Source organism: Salvelinus sp. IW2-2015, linkage group LG23 (assembly GCF_002910315.2).
Source record: "Salvelinus sp. IW2-2015 linkage group LG23, ASM291031v2, whole genome shotgun sequence".
Lineage (NCBI taxonomy): Eukaryota > Metazoa > Chordata > Actinopteri > Salmoniformes > Salmonidae > Salvelinus > Salvelinus sp. IW2-2015.
The window spans coordinates 42,127,786-42,150,244 of record NC_036863.1 but is presented as its reverse complement, the minus strand read 5'-3'; the positions used below and the strand labels follow the sequence as shown (position 1 = coordinate 42,150,244).

Below are 22,459 nucleotides of genomic sequence, written 5' to 3'. Positions count from 1 at the left end.
AAAGAGAGAGAGAGAGAGGGGGGATAAAGAGAGAGGGGGAGAGAGAGAGAGCGAGAGAAGGTTTATGTGTGGGGAAGAAAAGTGCTCTCTACTCACTTTCTGCCCACTGAGCAAAGTCTTGTTACTCTTTGAACACTTGGCCCATTTATTTCTGCTAAGTCGTGATATTGTGAGTCAGCCAGTGAGGACTCTAGTGGCTCTTTTCATGAAACATTAACGAGTTCCTGGGGTTAAAGGGATGCCTAGAAATCAGTGCCGGTCTCAGCTCCCTCTCCCTCTCCACACTCGCTGCAGACGGCCACAAATGCAACAGTGGTATGTGTGCACGTGTGCGTACGTGCTATGTGCAAGCATGCCTGCGTGTGTATAATTAAGCAATAAGGCACGAGGGGGTGTGGTATACGACCTATATAACACGGCTAAGGGCTGTTCTTATGCACGACGCAACACGGAGTGCCTGGATACAGTCCTGAGCCGTGGTATATTGGCCATATATCACAAACCCCTGAGGTGCCTTATTGCGATTTATAAACTGGTTACCAACGTAATTAGAGCAGTTAAAATACATGTTTTGTTATACCTGTGGTATACTGTCTGATGTACCACGGCTGTCAGCCAATCAGCATTCAGGGCTCGAACCACCCAGTTTATAAAAAGCAATAACACCAATAAAGCACACAGAGACGTGTTTCTGGCTTTCTGTCTCCAGCCGTGCTCTGGCATCCCCTGTCGGGAGACACACTGGGTTTCGCCCCCATAAAGCCTCGCTGCATTCTGAGCCCTGAACACTACAGCCCTGTACACAGCCAGGGTTATTAATCTACTCCTGCTCTGCCACCCACGGCCCACCTCCCCGCCAGGGCCACTGTTGATGACACGTCCAGATCAGCACTCCCACGTACCAACCGAATCCCATTCCCAGAGCATACCAGACCAGGCTCCGAGCACGATTAAAGAAAGTCCCAGCTAAGAGTGAGGAGACACTTGACTCCTCAGCCTCTCGCTTGAGCTCACATTGTCCTTGACTTTCCCATTCAAACAGCCATTACAGGGCTATGTCCGTTTCCCAATAAGACCGTGGGGGGTGTACATGGATACGTGCTGAAGCCAGAGATGGTTAAGTCCATAGCAGAAACAGAGGAAGTGATTGCTACGGCAGGGAGTTAATTAACAGCTTATTCCCGTTTGATATAAGTCATCTCCTCTCCTAGCAGTTTGAGTTTACCTTGATGTAATATAAAACTGCAAGCTGCTGCTGCTGTGTCTGCTAATTATTGCCTGTGTCCTGTGGCCACTTGGACAACGCAGAGAGTAGTGTCCCTACTACTCACACATACACACACACACACACACCATGGTTGGGCTGAAGGCAGTAAAAAAATCTGAATTTTAAAAACGTTTTATATAAATAGCTTCTACTTTTCACTTTATTGAGAAGTCACTTAAAATAAATGCCCTTTTTTTTTATCGTTGGATTGGCATTTTAGTTTACTTCCTGAATTGACCGCCTTCAATTAAAATTGAGCCCATCCCTGACACACACATAAACACACACACATGCATGTACAGGTGGGCACACACACAAACGCATGTATGTACACACTCACACAAACACACATGCACACAATTAAAGGGGTAAGACAAAGTTTAAGGCTCTGCTTTTGTTAAACAAAGGAGCAGGTGGAAAGTGTCACCTTTAACGTTAGACGCAGACAACTAAAGGGATATGACAAAGATTTAAGGATTTGCTACTAGGACATATTCACCCCCCCCACATTTCTTCTCATACACATTTTTCATTTTCATACCACGTCAAGAGATGAGAATTGACTAGACCTTAAAAAACAAAAAACTGCACCAGTCTTAACACAGAACAGAAAAGTATTTTATATGGTTATTATTGTAATAACCCCTCCGCATTTGCACAACATATTTAGTATGTTGACGCACATGTAGTATGTGTGAGAACGTGCCGCATATTGCATGTACAATACATGAGGGGCGGCAGGTAGCCTTGAGGTTAAGACCGTTGGGCCAGTAACCGGAAGGTTGCTTGTTCAAATCCCTGAGCCGACTAGGTGGAAAATCTGCCAACGTGCCCTTGAGCAWGGCACATAACTTTAATTTCTCCTGTACGTCAAATCTAATTTTATTTGTCACATGCGCCGAATACAACAGGTATTTCACCTTACTGAAAAAATGTAAAAATTTAATTTACAGAAGGTCAGATTACTGTAGGATGAGATTACATTGAGAGAGTTTCAACATGTTGAGAGAGAGAGATTGGTCAGGGTCATGAAGACACGGTGGCCTCTCCAGTCTCCTCCCCAGCCCCGTGTCATGCAAACAGGCATTTCTATTCTAGGACTCGGCCTTTTCACACTCCTCCAAAGCTACATCTGAGATTCAGCTCATGTGTTAAAAGACTCCAATCACTGGCTGGTTGGTGTGTCCCCCCCCCCCCCCCCCCCTGCCAATGTCAACAGTAGACAGACAGATAGCGGTGATTGATTGACAGATGTGTGATCAAAGATAAGGTTATCAAGTAAATACATGTTTTATATTGTATTATTGTAATATTGAAACATCTCCCTGTCATTGGTATCTGGCTGGAGAATATTGACATGTAGTCTGGTGGAGAGATAGGCCAATGGGTCAATCTTTGATGATCCATAGAGTATATGACATTACGTGTGTGTGTGTGTGTGTGTGTGTGTGTGTGTGTGTGTGTGTGTGTGTCTGTGTGCACGTGTGTGTGTGTGTGTGTGTGTGTGTGTGTGTGTGTGTGTGTGTGTGTGTGTGTGTGTGTGTGTGTGTGTGTGTGTGTGTGTGTGTGTGTGTGTGTGTGTGTGTGTGTGTGTGTGTGTGTGTGTGTGTGTGTGTGTGTGTGTGTGTGTGTGTGTGTGTGTGTGTGTGTGTGTGTGTGTGTGTGTGTGTGTGTGTGCGCGCGCGCGCGTCCCCACAAGACAATGGCACCCCCATCTCCCACTTCTACTGCTCCGTGCTCTCTCATAACGGCACGCCTCAACATTAGGGTCCGACTTAATTAGGACTAATTACAGCCTTCGTTAAGGCACTCTGCTCCCAACAGCACAGGCTGAAGCAAAGGGTTTCTCTCACAGATTCTCCAGTTCAATTGATGGACCTTCTATTCCGCTAAGCTTTGCATTTCAAAGCCCAGTGGCTTATTGAATGTCTGTATTGGGACACTCGACTGACACGGCCCGTTTTGCAGCACAGAGCTAGTACTGTATGTCGTATTGTAGCACTACAGTATGGTGGAGAACGTGGACACAGTCATGTCCTAGCAGCCTTCCGCTCAGGTCCAGAACAGCACAAGGCCACAAGCTGCAGGTAATCCTGGCTTTAGTTGCCACCTCCATCGTGCCCTATTTCTGGGATTCTCACCACATTTGTAGAATGCACGGGGGTTTGATTACGCCTCGGAGCCATCTCTCTTTGTTGTGCATTCGTCTCCTCCTTGTTCCGCTGTTCGGAAATTCCAAAGGTGAATTAAATACAGTATACCCTACCCCCTTCCTTTTTTGTCCTTCCCGCAATCTCAGTTTACTTGAAAACGCGGAATAGGAAGGTCATATTTACTGTGTTGAGAATCAAAGGCAGAGTCTGTGCCCCCCGCCCCCCCCCTTCAACCCCCATTGCCCTCTTTCTCTTTCACACAAAATCTGATACTTTTCCTGGGACACTCTGTCAGAGTGAAGAAAAGATGTTATTCTCCCCATTGAAAAGGAGAAATGTAAAATGCGATAACGCATGCAGCTGAGAATTGAGATGAACACAAGTGACCATTTTGGCTGAAAAACACGATCTCTGCAGGTTTGTTCTCACAGGCAATCAGTTTTTTTCCTTCCCTTTCCTTTGTACGAATTCACATGTACAATTGTTAAGCCACTCTGGTGGAATTGTTTAGGCCGAAAGAGAGCTTTGAGTGAGCCCTTCCAGCTCAATGGAGTTCTACTCCTCTGTATGCCTGTAATGGCCTTTAAGTGAATATCTGAAGTGAGAGAGATAGGGGCCTGTGACACGTACTGCTACATATATGGACACCGCAGCTCCATGCACTGACTCGATATCTGTGCGAATTGTCCGCCCCCCCCAGGACTTTAGATAGAATAAGCTGTGCACTGCTGTCCGTGTTATAAGCTTCATGATGGAAAATTCCCTTGCATTAATTCCCTTGCATTAAAATCAGAGCGTATCCTCCGATACGCAGACTACGCACTGCGCRTAGGGCCCCGCGGCCGTTATGGGGCCCCGACCCCCAAAAATAATGTATATTATATATAGACTGAGTGTACAAAACATTAAGAACACCTTCCTAATATGGAGTTGTCCTCAGAAGAGCCTCAATTCGTCGGGACATGGACTCCACAAGGTGTCGAAAGCTTTCCACAGGGATGCTGGCCCATGTGGACTCCAATGTTTCCCACAGTTGTGTCAAGTTAGCTGGATGTCTTTTRGGTGGTGGGCAATTCTTGATACACACGGGAAACTGTTGAGCGGGAAAGACCCAGCATCGTTGCAGTTCTTGACACAAACCAGTGCACCTGGCACCTACTACCATGCCCCGTTTCGAATGGCACACATACACAATTCAAGTCTCAATTGTCTCAAGGCTTAAAAGTAATTTAACACTAGAACTGTTGGGCCTTGATGGACCCCCTTTCAGTCATTCTGACTGCAACATTCTAACAGTGTAATTAATAAATCATATATTTGGTGGTGTTTATGAAGGCCTTGGGTATCATTAGAATACGTTTTGTATTTTATTTCATTTAACACAATAGCATTTTAATTCGTTTGTGTTACTGTAGGCTATATGTAAAAACACACAAAAAACACACAAATTCAACTGTTCAAGAGAAGTTCTGTGTTGGAAAAATTTAAATACAACAACCACCAATACGCACGGTCAAATGATGAAAACACCAGTAGCCTAAACACCACTATAAGCACCAAGTGGCCTTGATAAATAGTGAAACTCGGCACAAATTCAACGATGGCGTTACAATGAACACACGTGTCTATGTGACGGCAGTTGAACTGTCCTAACAGTTGACAACATGTTCACAACTTTCACTTGCTTGACACACTTGGACATACCTCTGTTTGGTTGTAGTGCGTACTAGTCTCAGTTTTTCCTCTTTATCGTGTCCCCATTRTCTTGTCATTCTTCAGCATTGTTGTGGAGTACAGCAGCTGTGGAGGTGCCTTATTTTGCGCAGAGGGAGGGAGCTCCCGTCTCACGTTGTTCATGGTGCCCGGCCAGACTTGTTTTCTTTGCAATCAAATTGCTTGCCAGTGACAGTGAAGTTAAGAAATTGTCCATCGGGCCATTTCAATATTTGGTTGTGCATCAGCAGTTTCCCACTCATGTCAGTCACTCAATTAGCCCATGTCAGCTACCATTTTTTTTTTATTGCTAGGTAAAGTAGTCTAGCCAGGTATCTAAACCTTTTAGTAGTAGGCCTAATAATCACCAAACTACCGACCGGGCGTGCAGGACATGTGTCCAGGGGCCCTGACCTCCAGGGGGCCCCCATTGATTTTGTTAGTCATGGCAAAATGTGAAGAATTGGAGAAAATGGGATTTAAAACCGCAACACTTTCTCTACACCTCATGGCAAAATGTGCCGAATTTGAGGAAAAGTCGTTTAACATTGCAAAAAAAAGTATCCACTGCTAAGAAGGGGGGGGGGACTAAAACGTTTTGCCTGCGAGGTGAGGTGGGGGGGGCAACCAAATTTCACATGGGGCCCCAAAAGGCTGGAGGTGGTACTGATTATGACGACAGGAAGATAAAATATAAATAAAAACAAGGGGCTGTGTAAACGTAATATATCTGCATTCCTTTGCTGTCTTCCTCCAGTGGCCATAGATGAATGTCTCTGCTGCACAATTAATATCCAAACGGACCAGCAAATACCAGCGTCTTTATTAAAATCAATAGCCACAGTGCTGGGTCAGACCTCTACTACAAAGATCAAAAGAATGGAATGAACTTTTTTTCTATGGAATCCGCCTGACCAGGTATCCCCCCCTTTTAATTAAACAGACGCCTTGTTGGGCTGGGCCTGACAAAAGCCAATAGGACTGAATGTACGGGAGGAATTCTGGCCTGTGTCTGACCCCTGAGAGACCACAAAGGCCCTCTGTAACCTGCCCAGGGTAACAGGGTAGGACTACGCCCCAGACCATCCCAGCCAGATTAACGATTAGCCGCAAGAATGGCCCCTCCCAATCTGATGTGAAGAGAAAGGGAGGATGGGGCTTGAAAAGAGAAAATAGGATGGATGGCTCGTCCAGTCCGATGTGCCTGACTGCCTTACACTCATCTGGCAGGGCTGACTCTGAGGGCCAGGCCTCTCAAAGTGGGGGCTGGCCGGGGTCCTCTACATCTGAGGAGCGCTATGAAAGGCAAACAATAAGCAATCTGTTTGTCCACCCCTGGAAAACGCCGCTCCCCTTTCATCCGCGGGCTCCCATTTCCGTGGGTCGTGACTTTACTCAAACATCAATTACTGTTACGTTCCCTGTTTGATCTCACAGGCTCGTCTTCCATGTAAAATCAGGAGGGGGAAAAATGTGTAAAGACAATGCACTGATTGTGTTTTTTCTCTGTTATGGTATTTTATGCTCTCGATGTGGTCTGCTAGGCAGTGGTTGTTGATTGCCCCCCTCTCTCCTCAATCAGAGCTGCTATAGACTATTGTAGTGCATAATAAGCTTTGAGGTCATTTTACCTTCACAGAGAGAACTTGGCCTGGACGGGGCATAAACAGGCTATCCGCCGTATGGACTATCCACCGTTCATATATTGAAAGTTAGTTGACAGAGAGCATAGGCAGTGATGAGAGATCACAGAGACACAGAGACCATAGCTTTCYGTTTATGATGAGGGCCAATGAGATGAGATCTGTGTTCTTTTCAATACAGCTGCTTCAAATTTAAGCAGAGTTATGTAGCTTCGCTACCTTACTTTGGCTTGCAAGCTCACCCTGTTCATGTACTTAAGTTTACATATGTAGAATTAGTGGAATCAAGACTCTAATAGGAAGGGATTTTGTATGACGAGAGTGACAAACTCTTAGCATAAATTAGAATTTGTAGTTCCATATAAGCCAACTTCATGTATGCCAGCCAGTAATCCTCAGTGACCCTAGTAGGCTAGAGGCGTTAGAAGATCATATGATCAGATATGGGAAAATGTCCTAGCTCGCCTAAACCTTCTGGCTCTGCCCTCTGTTTAGACGAGGCTTTACAGTAGTTCATGACAAGATGAATTTCAAGCATGCAAGTCTTTTTTCCCCCAAGTGCATCCTCAAATCCCAYCAAAAATAAGGCTTGATATACGGATGGCTCTGCCAAGCTTTTACGGCACTAGCAGAGTTGACGTCGTGCTCCCTCCATGTTGTCGTCAGCTGTTTTTCTCCTGTTTCCCCCCTCGGCCACACGTCGACGGCTAATTCAGTGCTCAAGAAGAGGTTTGAGTTTCCCTCCAAGCTGCTGCAGCTGTGCCTCTGACTGTCTGGGATTAGGCAACAAAATGAACTCATAATAAAATGAATCAATCATCATGACATTTTGTTTAAATGTAGCTATTGAAAACATTTCGCCTGTTTCCTCAGGCACGCTTGGAAGAGAGGGGCCGGGATGCATAAAAATAGAAGGCTTGTTTTTTTAATATAAATGTAAGGACAGAGATCCATTTGTCTTAACCCCCCCCTCTACCCTTCCCTCTCCTCTCCCACTCTATCTCTGCCTGTCTATATTTTTTCAAGTTAGAATAATTTGCTGGTTTATTTGCCTTGCCGTGTGTAGTGGAATTGAGAAACATTGGCCGACGAGACCGGCACAGTTAATTTTCCGCCTTTGGTGTTTGACAGCGGTAGAGTAATGGGGTTCCGATCAGACTCTCTTCCCTTCACGGGGAAAGTAACTTAAGTGTTCATGTTCATACCAACAAAATTAAATGATAAATGAATGAGCAATTTTTTTCTCTTTTTTTCTCTCTTTTTTTTTTTTTTTTTTTACACGTCTCCCATTCCGTTTGAGGCGATTCCGTTAATGAATTAGATCAAGGTGACATATACTGTCTGAATGAACCTGGGGAGAAAATGAAAAAGATGTCTATTTTTTTGTCCTGATTTGCAAAGAAATTTAGATCACGGCAAAGCAAGGAGGCATTGCGTCGTCATTTAATTAATTACTTAATGTGTCCCTTCATCGTCTAATTGAATTAATTAGGGGCCTAATTGGGCAGAGTGATGATGGCTTCCGGGGCTGTGGAGCCCTTGATGAGCTGAAGGTAGCTGGGCTTCTTAGAGAGACTCAGGGAGAGAGCGCTCTCCTGGGACGGGCGGGGAGGGACCCTCCCTACCGCCATCAGCGGCCCCAGCTCCCCTCAGCTGTCCCTGGATTGGAGGGGTCAGGGGAGGCCTGGGGCCAACGAAAGCCTCACTCTGGCTCCTCGATAGACATGGTCTCTGGAGACCAAGTACACATGCTTGGACTGAGAGGAACTGCAGTGAAAGAGTTTTAAAAAAGCATGACACAGCATCCAAGTTGTGTTCTACTCTAAAGAGCTGCAAAGGCCTGTATTACAGTGATACTGTATGAACATCTGCCAATGTATTACCTTGTAGGGCATTTTGTTCTATCCATCACTAGCCGGCCTCCATYCAGCAACCTGCCMTGAACTTAGTCACTGTCACTAGCCGGCTACCACCCGGTTACTCAACCCGGCACCTTAGAGGCTGCTGCCCTACGTATATAGACATGGAACAATGGTCACTTTAATAATGGAACACTGGTCACTTTAATAATGGAACACTGGTCACTTTAATAATGGAACACTGGTCACTTTAATAATGTTTACATACTGTTTTACCCATTTCATATGTATGTACTGTATTCTACTGTGTTCTAGTCAATAGCACTCCAACATTCTTAATCCCATTCTTTTACTTTTAGATGTGTGTAATGTTGTGAATTGTTAGATACCACTGCACTGTTGGAGCTAGGAACACAAGCATTTCGCTACACCCGCAAGAACACCTGCTAAATATGTGTATGTGACCAATAACATTGGATTAGATTTTTTGATTTGAGGTGTGTGTGTTTCCTTGCTGTGTATGCGTGTGATTTGTGTACAGTATTTATGTGTTGTCCTGCAGGGCTGACGGCTGCAGCGATGGCCGAGGCTATGAAGCTGCAGAAGATGAAGCTGATGGCCATGAACAACCTCCACGGAGCCGGCAGCCAGAACGGGACCGAGTCAGAGAACGACGAGCTCAACTCCAACGCAGGTCAGAGGCACAGCGACGTACATACTGTACTTTTAAAAAATCATCACAGCTAACTATTGAGGCACAATAAACAGGAAAGTATAACAGAAAACCCTAATTAATTCACATATGTATTAGGACTGTCAACTCAAATGAAAATATTAGCCCCCCCCCTCCCCAAATAATAACAGATGTATCTGTTCAAGTCCACAGCCAGTATGTTAATAGCCTGTCTAGCCGTCTCTAGGAGGTAGGTTAGGTAGAGACTGCGGAAAGGTTTGTCTCCTTGTAAACTTCCACTGGCCATGTCTCTTTCTCCATGGCTGCTTCACACGTGACTACAGGTAATTGGTTCTGGCCCTCGTGTTGCTTTCGCTTTAGCCGTATTTTATTGAGGCTAATGGCGTCCTTAATGGCTGCGACCTGACCGTGCATTTAGATGGTGGTGATGGCAGCGTGTGTGACTAACAACGCGCGTGGCGGCGGGCCGGGTAATAGAGGCGCCACGCAGACAGCCTTCTTTATCACCACCCAGAGCCACGGCAGACGCCCCCGATAGAGACATGAGTCTGAATATGTAGAGGGACAAGTAAATACACACACACAGACACACACTCACACAGACACACACAGACACACACACACACACACACACACACACACACACACAACACACACACACACAGGCACACAGCACATAGCCCACATATGTCACACCACACACACAGAACACACACAATGACTGTATCTTGCAGTGCCACACACACCCACACACACACACACACACACACACACACACACACACACACAGAGAGACAGGACAAACTGATGTGCACACTTATTTATACTTCACACTGTTTACATATAAACACACAAGGCCTGCGAGGGAAGAAAACCCAGCTAGCACATAAACGTTCTGAGAACCATATGTTTCTTAGAGCTTGGTGAGAGCGGTTATTTTGCATACAACCTTCCCACAACATTCTGGGAATGGTGCAAGATAGTTACTTGGAACATTCTCAGTACATTTAAGGAACTTGACAAAAATAACGTTTCATTACATTAACAGAACGTTTTCTAAATGTTTAAACATGGTTATATTGAATAAAAATGTTGGTAATGTTCTAGGAACGTTCTCCAACTGGTTTGACATTGGGAATGTTCTCAAATAGTTCAGAGAACATTAAGAAACAACGTTCTCCTGTGGGAATTGTAATACTTCAGCATAACGTTTCCACCAGGTTTCCTCATGGCTCTATTTAAAGTAATCTTCTCAAATTGTTCCGAGAATGTTAAGAAACGTCCTTCTTCTGTGGGAATTTCAGTACTTCAGCATAACGAGAAAAAAAGGGCATGTTAGCTCCATYCTGGTGGCGCAGTGGACTAATTCCATGGATAGAGAACAGATGATCATAGGTTTGAATCTCACTGACGCCGTGCCACAATAAAACAGAAATGTTTTTGCACGATTAATGCGTAAGTAAATACATTTCCATGTGTCCTGTCTGTGTAGTTCCAAACAGTTAACCTAAGCTATCAGTGTTATTAAAAGTCTTTAAGGAAGCTATTCAAAAACCTCCAAATATCCTATAATTTCCGTTCCCGGAACGTTAATAAATCCTCACAAGAAAACTTTCAGGGAACCATAGTAAAACGTTCTCAGAACCTTCCTGCAACTAAAAATCTACGTTCCCAGAACAGAATAAATGTTCACTTCCGTTCTCAGAACGTTTAAAAAACATTCAGTTTTAGCGGTCAGGGAACCAAACGCGGAACCAAATGTGCTAGCTTTCAATGAACCAAATGTGCTAGCTTCCAAGGAACCAAATATGCTAGCTTCCAAGGAACCAAATATGCTAGCTTTCAATGAACCAAATGTGCTAGCTTCCAAGGAACCAAATATGCTAGCTTCCAAGGAACCAAATATGCTAGCTTCCAAGGAACCAAATATGCTAGCTTCCAAGGAACCAAATGTGCTAGCTTCCAAGGAACCAAATATGCTAGCTTCCAAGGAACCAAATATGCTAGCTTCCAAGGAACCAAATATGCTTAGGCTTCAAGGAACCAAATATGCTAGCTTCCAAGGAACCAAATATGCTAGCTTCCAATGAACCAAATAATGCTAGCTTCCAATGAACCCAAATATGCTAGCTTCCAAGGAACCAAATATGCTAGCTTCCAAGGAAACCAAATATGCTAGCTTCCAAGTAACCAAATATGCAGCTTCCATGAACCAAATATGCTAGCTTCCAAGGAAACCAAATATGCTAGCTTCAAGGACCATATGTGCTAGCTTCCAAGGAACCAAATGTGCTAGCTTCCAAGGAACCAAATGTGCTAGCTTCCAAGGAACCAAATGTGCTAGCTTCCAAAGAACCAAATGTGCTAGCTGGAAACAGAGAACTTACAAAAGTATTTACTGGATTCATGTATTTGTATTTTGGGGCGATGCTGTTTGCACGGTAAAAGACTGGCTGGCCTTGGCGACAGTAGGCAGGCAGAAAGTGTCCGTGAATCCCGCTGTCTTGCTGAGCCTAATTGATGTTCCTGATCAAATGAAGCCATGTAGCAATATTGGTGTAACGTGACACCTAAACCTAAATGATTACCGATAGTTAAATCTCCTCCAGTACATTGTAACGAGACAGCCATGAGATTGGGCGACGATGACAGAGCTGGATGGAGAGAAGAGGGTGTGTCAGTAGCGAGGGCTGGGTGCCTGTGTGTCCCACTCTGTCACAGACCCTCTAATGTACTCCTCCCTGACACCAGCACTACGGTGAGCTGGCCCCTCTCTGTCACATCACCAATGATAATGATGATGATAATGATGCTGCTGATAACCATTACAGAGAGGCAGCAGGCTTTCCTGGCGTTCTGTCCAGCGGATCGGTGAAACACTGCCGTGCAAGTGGGCCTCAGCTCGTGTAACCGATGTGAAATGGCTAGCGGTGGTGCACGCTTAATAGCCTTTCAAACGGTGACGTCACTCGCTTTGAGACCTTGAAGTAGTGGTTCCCCCGCGGCTTTTGTGGAGCGATGGGTAACGATGCTTCGTGGGTGACTGTTGTTGATGTGTGCAGAGGGTCCCTGGGTCGAGCCCGGGTATGGGCGAGGGGACGGACGTAAAGTTAAACTGTTACACTCGCACTGTCACACAAGTCACCCACAATTCAGCAGGCTACTCCATTCCCCCGAAATGAAGAAGCCAGTGAGTTAGCTCTCATGCAGAAGGCATTTGAAGGGACGAACTTCACCGAGACCTGGGGGCCAATAACCCAAAGACAGAAAACAGTTCAACCAGAGTCCATGGGTGGAAATGACAACTATTCCCCTTATTCAGCTGAGTAAGTCCATGCCTTCACACTACCTGTAAAAAAACGGATCCCTGAGTGGTTTAGCAGAAGGTGTGKGTGTGCAGGAGGAGACTTTTCCGAAGTGTGCCTACGCAAATTTGGGCCCCCACGTTTGCCTTCTCATATGACTTTGACTCAACCCCACCACCAAGAGCCAGAGCTGTAGGAGCAGCCACCTGAGAGAGACGGGGGAGGAGAAGGAGGGGGAGCATGCTTCATCTCAGTAAAATCCACTTTGACCCTAAAAAGAGTTGGAAGAAAGGCCTTGTGGTTCCTGCTTGGTTTTGCCGCACGCTTTGTTGAGAGGTGGGTGGTGGTGGGGTAGGGACGTTGGAATCTGATCTAGCGAATCACGTCTCTTAAGTTGAACAAACAGCTTCAGAAGATATCCGTCCGACTTTAACCCATTGCGTGCTCTCTTCCGCGGCCAAGACACTGATCCCTAGACGACAGCTGCAAAGCCTGATGTCTCTGTTTTCCCCCCCTCTCTCTCCTTCTCTCTTTTCTTACCCTGTTTCCTTCTCGTTCCCGCGTTCCCGGGGGCTGTGTTTGGTCCCCCTCCCTCTCTCTGAAGGCAAGCTGCTTTTTTTGGAGAACATCAAAGGGCCAGCTAATCTGCGTTTTCCCCTCCGTGCGGGATGGGCTGTAAGAAAACCTTCAGCTATCTGCGTACAGCGGTTAGCGGAGATAGGCATGATTTCAATCTCTCTCCCTCCCATATCTCCTCAAACAGCGACACCCCCCCTCCCCTCTCAAGACAAAAAAAAATWATACACTTAGAAATCATCGCTTTTGGAGGCAGAGGGAGAGCTGACGAACCCTTGATCGTTTTCTTTTAGCACTGTAATCAGTTGACCAATTTGGCTTAACCCCCAATCTAACTTTGGGGAGTCTCCTAAAGTGCCGAGCAGAAGTTGGTTCTCAGCGCGGAGAGACTGTTTGAAAGGATGTTTATACTCTCTGGGTTTTACAGCCGCAAAGCTGCAAAGAGGCACAGGGGCTCCTGTGAAATGGTGTCTTTAAATATAAATATGCCTCTGAAATCCTGTTAACAAGGGAAAAAAGGAAGAGAATACTAAAGGGAGAACATGTGTTTCTGGTCGAGGCGACTGGAGAAGAATAGCCGAGCAGAAAAGGGGCTCATTGGTCTAATGGCGTACTGTCAGGGAAAATCACCATCACAAATGACATCAGAGAAGAAGTGATATATTTTTCCTTTGCGACTGACAAGTTAAAAGAGAAATCCCATGCATTATTTAAACTGGATCTGGAGTCTGTCAGGCACGTGATTTGCAGAGTTAGCAAAAAACAGGTGTGGGTGTAGAGAGTGAGAGAGAGAGAGAGAGAGAGAGAGAGAGAGAGAGAGAGAGAGAGAGATAGACAGAGAGAGAGAGAGAGCGAGAGAGAGTGGAAGCTCATAGAGAAAGCGTGGGCACCTAGCGATCTGTGTGCGCGCAGTCGTTTCAAATCCCTAACCACCAAACCGGTCAGCACTTTTTCCCTCTTTACTCTCTATCGCTCACCTCGCTTTTCTTTTTTTCCCTCCTCTTTTGAAGCCCAGTGTCTTTGCTGGGCAAGTGTCACTCTTGTTTAGTCTGATTGGCCTGTTTGATAACAGCCCCTTCCTGTCTCGCTGCCATTTTGAAAAACACAAGAGAAGAGAAGACTGGAAGAGAAGGGGTAGATAGATCCCACACTTCCTTTTCTTGCCCTTCCTCCCTCCCTTCTTCCCTCCCTTCCTCCACACAGCTGCAACAGGAGACAGTGTCACTTGATAGCCCTGAGCAGTTTGTTTCGTGTCCAGTATTGACCAGCGTGGCGAGTGTGAGGGTGATCCCGGCTGGTCTTGTGGGCTGGGGTCAGAGCTATCACCTTTCACTGTGGTTCCCCTGGGCTCTGCTCCTCTTGTTGCTTCACGTGGACGCGTTCTTCTCTCTGGAACTTGGGCGGCAGAGTCGTTGTTTTGTAACAAGTAAGTTTCATTTGCAGAAAGACATTGGACACGTTTGACACAACATTCCTGACATTGTCAATTACATCATCAGTGTTTTTTTGTGTGTGTGTTGTTGTTGTTCCGTGTGTTTAAGTATACTGTTACTGAGCTCCCTGTTGCGGTTCTTCTCTTCAGACCTTCCGCCTGTGGCTCAGACCCTCTCCCACGGGCTCTGAGCTCACTATACTGCCCCTTGTGGGAACCAAATGAACAGCACTGATGTAAACCACAGACRATACTGAAAACGAGAGTCGCAATGTATGCAGCAAGACACCTCATGGAACAACATAGATACAAAATTCTGTTTTGTGCTGTCTTAAGAGTCCACTCTCTCGTTATAATATTCATTTCCATAATGAGTTATACCATAACAGCCAGATAGGCCTGCGTCTGACATGACTAGTGCCTCTCTCTCTAACAAATAGAAGTGCAGGTTATATGTATGGATCAGAGAAGTGCTGTCACCTCAAATGGCGGAAGCACCCCTGATCTGTTCTGTCTTTCCTGCTGACGGCTCAGAAAATGTGCCAGCCCTTCGTCCTCCAGCTGAAATATTCTCCCAGTTCCAGCCATCAGGAATTAATGTCCCATAAATCATGGCCCTCAGAGGGACAGGGGCTGCATACTGACCACTACACTGAGGCTGCCGCACAGCACACACTGGAACACACACACTGGAACACACACACTGGAACACACACACACACACACACACACCACACACACACACACACACACACACACACACACACACAACACACACACACACACACACACACACCACACAACACACACACACACACACACACACACACACACACACACACACACACACACACACACACACTGTACACTACACACCAGTAGTTCTAGTATATACAGGAGGTTGACACATGTACGAACACACATCACTGGAGCAGAGGACAAACATAAAATTCACTATGACGTTTGCACAGAAATGCTCACACGCCACATGGGTATAAACACAGACAATCCCATTGACCTCTCATACATGGCACACATGCTATCCTCTGTGTCACTCCCATGTCTCTGGGTGTTAGAGAGGAGCACTATTGATTAGCCCACCCTAGGCTACGGTGTCAGATAACCGGCTGGTCAAATACGACTCTCACTCTGACCGGCTATGCTCTGTGGATGAAATGAGATGTCTCGGAGAAAAGCGAGATAAGACTCTGTCTGGCTTCTCTGTGTCGCCTGTTCCTCTCTCTGCCGAGGGAAAGCCTGCACTTACTCACGGCAGAGCCACCGCTAATGCCACAGCACGGTGATAGACACCAGCCCAATCATCAGTCCTCGCAGAGACGGGCTGGGGACACCAGCCCCGCAGCCCCCCACCCCTCCCGGGGTGCAATGCCTCAGGGTTGTTCGCACAGGAAATGGACATGAAGGGTAGACCTGTCACAAACGACAGCGGCCCTTTGTGAAAGAAGAAGAATCGCACGATCTGAGCATGACATGAACGCTCCTCTCCATCTCTCCCAGTCAGAGTGTCGACCTTGACGAGACCATGTCCAGCAGTGTCACAGTTATGGCCAACTGCCTGACGGAAGCGATTTCAGGGTGTCTTCAACAGAGTGACACGGACAGCAGAGTAGAGGAGGACCTTTCCTCTGGCGCTCTGACCCTCTCCTTAGCCTGACCTCTTGGGCGCCATGTCTGTGAATGGGTTTCGAGAGAGAGCGAGGTTTGTCAGGTGAAGAGGAGAGAGGGCGTGTGTTTAGAGGAGAGGGAGGGTGCAAGGCGTCCATCTTTAGACTAAAACCCTTGGTCCAGATAATGGGAATCCATCCAGCGTAATGACCTACAGATCCTGTTGGTAATGAGATGGGGGAATTGCCTGCTCTTGGTACCAGATGATACTGTATTAACGGAGCGGGCAGGCGCAACGGACGGGGGGCCTTCAGGAGCCCCTCCACCTCCCATCATTTTTCATCCGGCTGACATCCGAGCGGGCCGAAGCGTCGGAGAGGGGATTGATTTCAAATGAGCCTCAAAATGATGCCTAATGAAAACCTGTAAAGACACTTTCAGCTCTAAATACCAAATTAGCTGTAGCCAACGGAGGATAAACACTTGATGGATCCCAAACTCAGACACTTTCTATCATGGGCCTGTTTGACTATTTATGAAGGGGTTGAGTGTATGTGTTTTCCTGTAAGAGTGTATGAGAGAGTGTGTGTTTCTATCTGTGTGCGTGTGCGCGTGTGTGTGAAAGTGCACATGTGTTTGTGCCAGATTGGTTGCGTGTTCGATGCACTTTCTTTGGCTCAAATGTTTTCTGGGAATGGCGTTGAGGAGAGTAGCTCCGCTCCAGTCTTTGGTGGAGCTCATTGATATGTAAACGCCGGGCGATATCAAAGAGGCGTCTCCTTCCCTTTCTGTGCGGTGAGCACTACTTAGAATCAAAGACACGTCGCTATAAACCGCTCAAAGGGAGCCAGGCACTCTGATGGCCATTAATGTGTCTCTGTGATAAGGGGACGCGAAATACGCAGCCATCTTACAAAAAAACAGATGTTTAGATGCTTAGAACCAGGAGCAGGAAGTGACCCACGACACAGTCTGGCGATTGCTTGTAAATACCCTGGAAATTATACTGGGGTTAAAAATGCCAGATTATTTCCAAGGAATGCTAAATTACATGTTTTTGGCCAGAGAAATGCTTATGGTTACACTTACATTGAATTACGTAGTATTAAGCCCGTACAGCCGTCCTCTTCATAATGGCATAGTTCTGACATTTTATTAATTCGTGATAAATGACCATGTCATGACACGTGCAGCACCAGCGCTACGGTGCCACAGTGTCTCTCTTTAATGTCACCGATCTGTCTGTCAGAATCCCCTCAGCCTTCAACAATCCTCCACTCCTAAAACCACCATTAAGAGTTGATTTGTCATAAGGCCATGGGCCTCCACCTCAAACGCCGGAGAGTTGCCTGGGCTCAGACGCCGCAGTTCTATAGACCCTTTCTCCTCTGTCCCGCCGTCACACCCGCTCAACTCCTCCAACTTCCATTCCTCTCCTCACAGCAATTAACACTTCATTAAGAGACCTCTTTAATCATTTTCCCTTTCAATTCCAACCCTCTTCTGCCAGGGCCTCTGGTGGGTTGTACTCATTGTTTTGGGAGGGAATTAATGACTGACAATTTAAATGTTTTTTCTTCATTACTTCTTTGTTATTGCGTGTAAATAGGTTTCCCCACACAGGATCCCCACAGGTATTTTCATAAATATGTAAAGACTTATTTCTCTGTGTCCTCTCAAGCAATCCCAGCTTCTCTTCTCACAGACATGTTCACACCTGACTCATGGCTAGTAATAAGATTTACCACTGGTAGACATTAAATCTGTCCAACTGGCTGTGCTGGGCTGTTAGGGATTAGCTGCAGTGAATTGCATTAGGTACAGTGCTGTTACTGCTGTACAGTAGATGCACCATTTGCAAGGCTGAATTAGTTCTTCTGCCAGCCTGCCAGACTGGGCAGGTTTTGATTAAGGCAGGTTTTTAAGACTTCCCAAGTGTTTAGCATTGATATCGCTTGCATTTATAAAGTATAACGGTATGATCACAAACTACAAGAGCAGCATATTCAGAAAGATACGGATTCATGGCGGGGGTGATGAGTGGCAGTTATACTGAGGCCTATGAGGGTTCTCCTCTATTGGGAACTGGGGATTGGGTTGGAGCCGGGGGTGTAGTCTTAGGGACATCTGGCAGAGTAAGGGGGATGCCAGGGGCTGCCTGGCACAACCCTAGAGGATGCAGGGGGCACGGCGGGCACCATGTAGAGAGCCTAAAACCCACTGCCATTCTCACAAACCCCCCAATCGTCTCTTAACTGTCACTGTTAGAGGGAGGGGAGGGAAAGAAATGTCAATCTTAGCCGGAAGCCTCTTAATCACTGCTGTTAACCTGCGCTGGTCTGCACTGGAAGGGCTACATGCAAGGTATTATGGAACACTCATGCCACAACTTGAACTAGCTTTTCTATTGACTGGTCTCAGATTCGGGTTTGATCCAAACTGTTTTTCTTTGATTAAAGGAAATGTCGCAATAACACACGGGATTTATTTCATTGAAACGGTGTAGAAATATTCTTATCCTGCCTATTAGGCAGGAGTGAAGGAGTGAAACGAAGGACATTGTTTGTGGCCGACACTCTTCTCAGTCTCAGATGAGAAGGAATCAAACTGGGTGAAAAGTAAAGGCCGTGCCACAGAGCTGCAGTGCTGGGGTAGTGTTGGGATAGTGCTGGGTGAGGGGCTAGCATATTTGTCATTAGTGTGGTCGGGCTAGTATCACTGCTCTGGCTAGTATAAACTGCTCTGGCTAGTATCACTCTAGATCTGGCCGATAGTATCACTGCTCTGCCTAGTATCACTCTGATCTGGCTAGTATCACTGCTCTTGCCTAGTATAACTGCTCTGGCTAGTATCACTGCTCTGGAAGTATCACTGTCTGGTTAGTGCCTTGCTCATGCTAGTATCACTGATCTGGCTAGTATCACTGGCTCTGCCTAGATCACGGCTCTGGCTAGTATCACTGCTCTGGCTAGTATCACTGTCTGGCTAGTATCACTGCTCAGCCTAGTATCACTGATCTGGCTAGTATCACTGCTCTGCCTAGTATAAAACTGCTCTGGCTAGTATCACTGTCTGGCTAGTATCACTGATCTGGCTAGTATCACTGCTACTGGCTAGTATCACTGATGCTGGCTAGTATCACTGCTCGCCTAGTATAACTGCTCTGGCTAGTATCACTGCTCTGGCTAGTATCACTGATCTGGCTAGTATCACTGTCTGGTAGTATCACTGCTCTGCCGTATCACTGCTCTGATTAGTATCACTGCTCTGCCTAGTATCACTGCTCTGGAAGTATCACTGCTCTGCCTAGTATCACTGCTCTGGATAGTATCACTGCTCTGCGCTAGTATCACTGCTCTGGCTAGTATCACTGATCTGGCTAGTATCACTGCCTCTGGATAGTATCACTGCTCTGCCTAGTATCACTGCTCTGGATAGTATCACTGCTCTGAATAGTATCACTTGCCTGCTAGTATCACTGCTCTGGCTAGTATCACTGCTCTGCCTAGTATCACTGCTCTGGAGAGTATCACTGCTCTGCCTAGTATCACTGCTCTGCCTGTAGTCACTGCTCTGGATAGTATCACTGCTCTGCTAGTATCATGCCTCTGCCTAGTATCACTGCTCTTGCTAGTATCACTGCTCTGGATAGTATCACTGCTCTGGATAGTATCACTGCTTCTGCCTAGTATCACTGCTCTGGATAGTATCACTGCTTCTGGTAGTATCACTGCTCTGCCTAGTATCACTGCTCTGGTTCTAGTATCACTGCTCTGCCTAGTATCACTGCTCTGGATAGTATCACTGCTCTGCCTAGTATCACTGGCTGCCTTACACTTGGAGTATCATGTCGTATCACTGCTCTTGCTAGTATCACTGCTACTGATAGTTATCACTGCTCTGGATAGTATCACTGCTCTGCCTAGTATCAGCTGCTCTGCCGTAGTATCACTGCTCTGTAGTATCACTGCTCAGTATCACTGCTCTTGCTAGTATCACTGCTCTGATAGTATCACTGCCTCGTATTCACTGCTCTTGCTAGTATCACTTGCTCTGGGATAGTATCACTGCTCTGCCTAGTATCACTGCTCTGCCTAGTATCACTGCTCTGGATAGTATCACTGCTCTGCCTAGTATCACTGCTCTTGCTAGATCACTGCTCTGGATAGTATCACTGCCTCGTATCACTGTCTCTCGTATCATCTCTGTTATAGTATCACTGACTAGTATCACTGCTCTGTAGTATCACTGCCTAGGTATCACTGCTCTGCCTAGTATCACTGCTCTGGATAGTATCACGCTCTGCCTAGTATCACTGCTCTTGTAGTATCACTGCTCTGGCTAGTATCACTGCCTTAGTATCCACTGCTCGGATAGTATCACTGCTCTGCTAGTATCACTGCTCTGCCTAGTATCACTGCTCTTGCTAGTATCACTGCTCTGTGCTAGTATCACTGCTCTGCCTAGTTATCACTGCTCTTGCTAGTATCACTGCTCTTGCTAGTATCACTGCTCTTGCTAGTATTAACTGCTCTGCCTAGATCACTGCTCTGGATAGTATCACTGCTCTGCCTAGTATCACTGCTCTTGCTAGTATCACTGCTCTGGCTAGTGATCACTGCTCTGGATAGTATCACTGCTCTGCCTAGGTATCACTGCCTCTTGCCTAGTATCACTGCTCTTGCTTAGTATAACTGCTCTCCTAGTTATCACTGCTCTAGATAGTATCACTGCCTCTGCCTAGTATCACTGCTCTTGCCTAGTATCACTGCTCTGGCTAGTATCACTGCTTGGATAGTATCACTGCTCTGCCTAGTATCACTGCTCTTGCTAGTATCACTGCTCTCTTAGTATTCACTGCGCTGGATAGTATCACTGCTCTGCCTAGTATCACGCTCTTGCCTAGTATCACCTGCTCTGCCTCTAGTATCACTGCTCGGCTAGTATCACTGCCTAGTATCACTGCTCTTGCTAGTATCACGGCCTAGTCACTGCTGTTGCTAGTATCACTGCTCTGGCTAGTATCACTGCTCTTGAAAGTATCACTGCTCTGCCTAGTATCACTGCTCTTGCTAGTATCACTGCTCGGCTAGTATCACTGCCTCGTATCACTGCTCTTGCTAGTATCACTCTCGGCTAGTATCACTGCTCTGGCTAGTATCCCTGATCCTGGCTTGGTATCACTGCTCTGGCTAGGATCACTGCCTAGTATCACTGCTCTTGCTAGTATCACTGCTCTGGCTAGTATCACTGCTCTTGATAGTATGCACTGCTCTTGATAGTATCACTGCTCTGGCTAGATCATGGCTCTTGATAGTATCACTGCTCTTGCTAGTATCACTGCTCTGGCTAGTATCACTGCCTAGTGTCACTCTCTTGGCTAGTATCACTGCGGCTGGCTACTATCACTGCTCTTGATATTTCACTGCTCTTGCTAGTATCACTGCTCTGGCTTAGTATCACTGCTCTTGATAGTATCACTGCTCTTGATAGTATCAATGCTCTGGCTAGTATTCACTGCTCTGCCTAGTATCACTGCTCTCGCTAGGATTCACTCATCTGGATAGTATCACTGCTCTGATATAGTTCACTGCTCTGGCTAGTATCACTGCTCTTGCTAGTATCACTGCTCTGCCTAGTATCACTGCTCTGGCGTAGTATCACTGCCTAGTAGCACTGCTCTTGCTAGTATCACTGCTCTTGCTAGTATTCACTGCTTTGGCTATAATCACTGCTCTGCCTAGTATTCACTGCTCTTGCGAGTACACTGCTCTGGCTAGTATACTTCTTGTAGTATCACTGCTCTTGATAATATCACTGCTCTGGCTAGTATCCACTGCCTAGTATCACTGCTCTTGATAGTATTCACTGCTCTGGCGAGGATCACTGCCTAGTATCACTGCTTCTAGTTACGTATCACTGCTCTGGATAGATATCCACTGCTGCTGGCTGTATCCACTGCCTAGTATCACTGCTTAGTTAGTATCACTGCTCTGGATAGTATCACGCACTGCCTAGTCTCCACTGCTCTTGATAGTATTCACTGCTCTGCTAGTATCACTGCCTAGTATCACTGCTCTGAATAGTATCCACTGCTCTGGATATGTATCACTGCACTGCCTAGTCTCACTGCTCTGATAGTATCACTGCTCTGGCTAGTATTCACTGCCTAGATATCCACTGCCTAGTTA

General features: G+C 46.3%; 1 protein-coding gene across 1 annotated transcript in view; it reads left to right on the top strand.

Annotated features, from left to right (window-relative positions):
- Positions 1-9,161: 9,161 nt before the first annotated feature.
- dacha (dachshund a) overlaps positions 9,162-22,459 on the top strand; it is a 60,563-nt gene continuing 47,265 nt past the window's right edge. Inside the window, exon 1 of the mRNA XM_070434535.1 lies at positions 9,162-9,329. Within this exon, the coding sequence (XP_070290636.1) occupies positions 9,182-9,329 (148 nt within the window). The 5' untranslated portion in view covers positions 9,162-9,181. The remainder of the gene's footprint in view (positions 9,330-22,459) is intronic.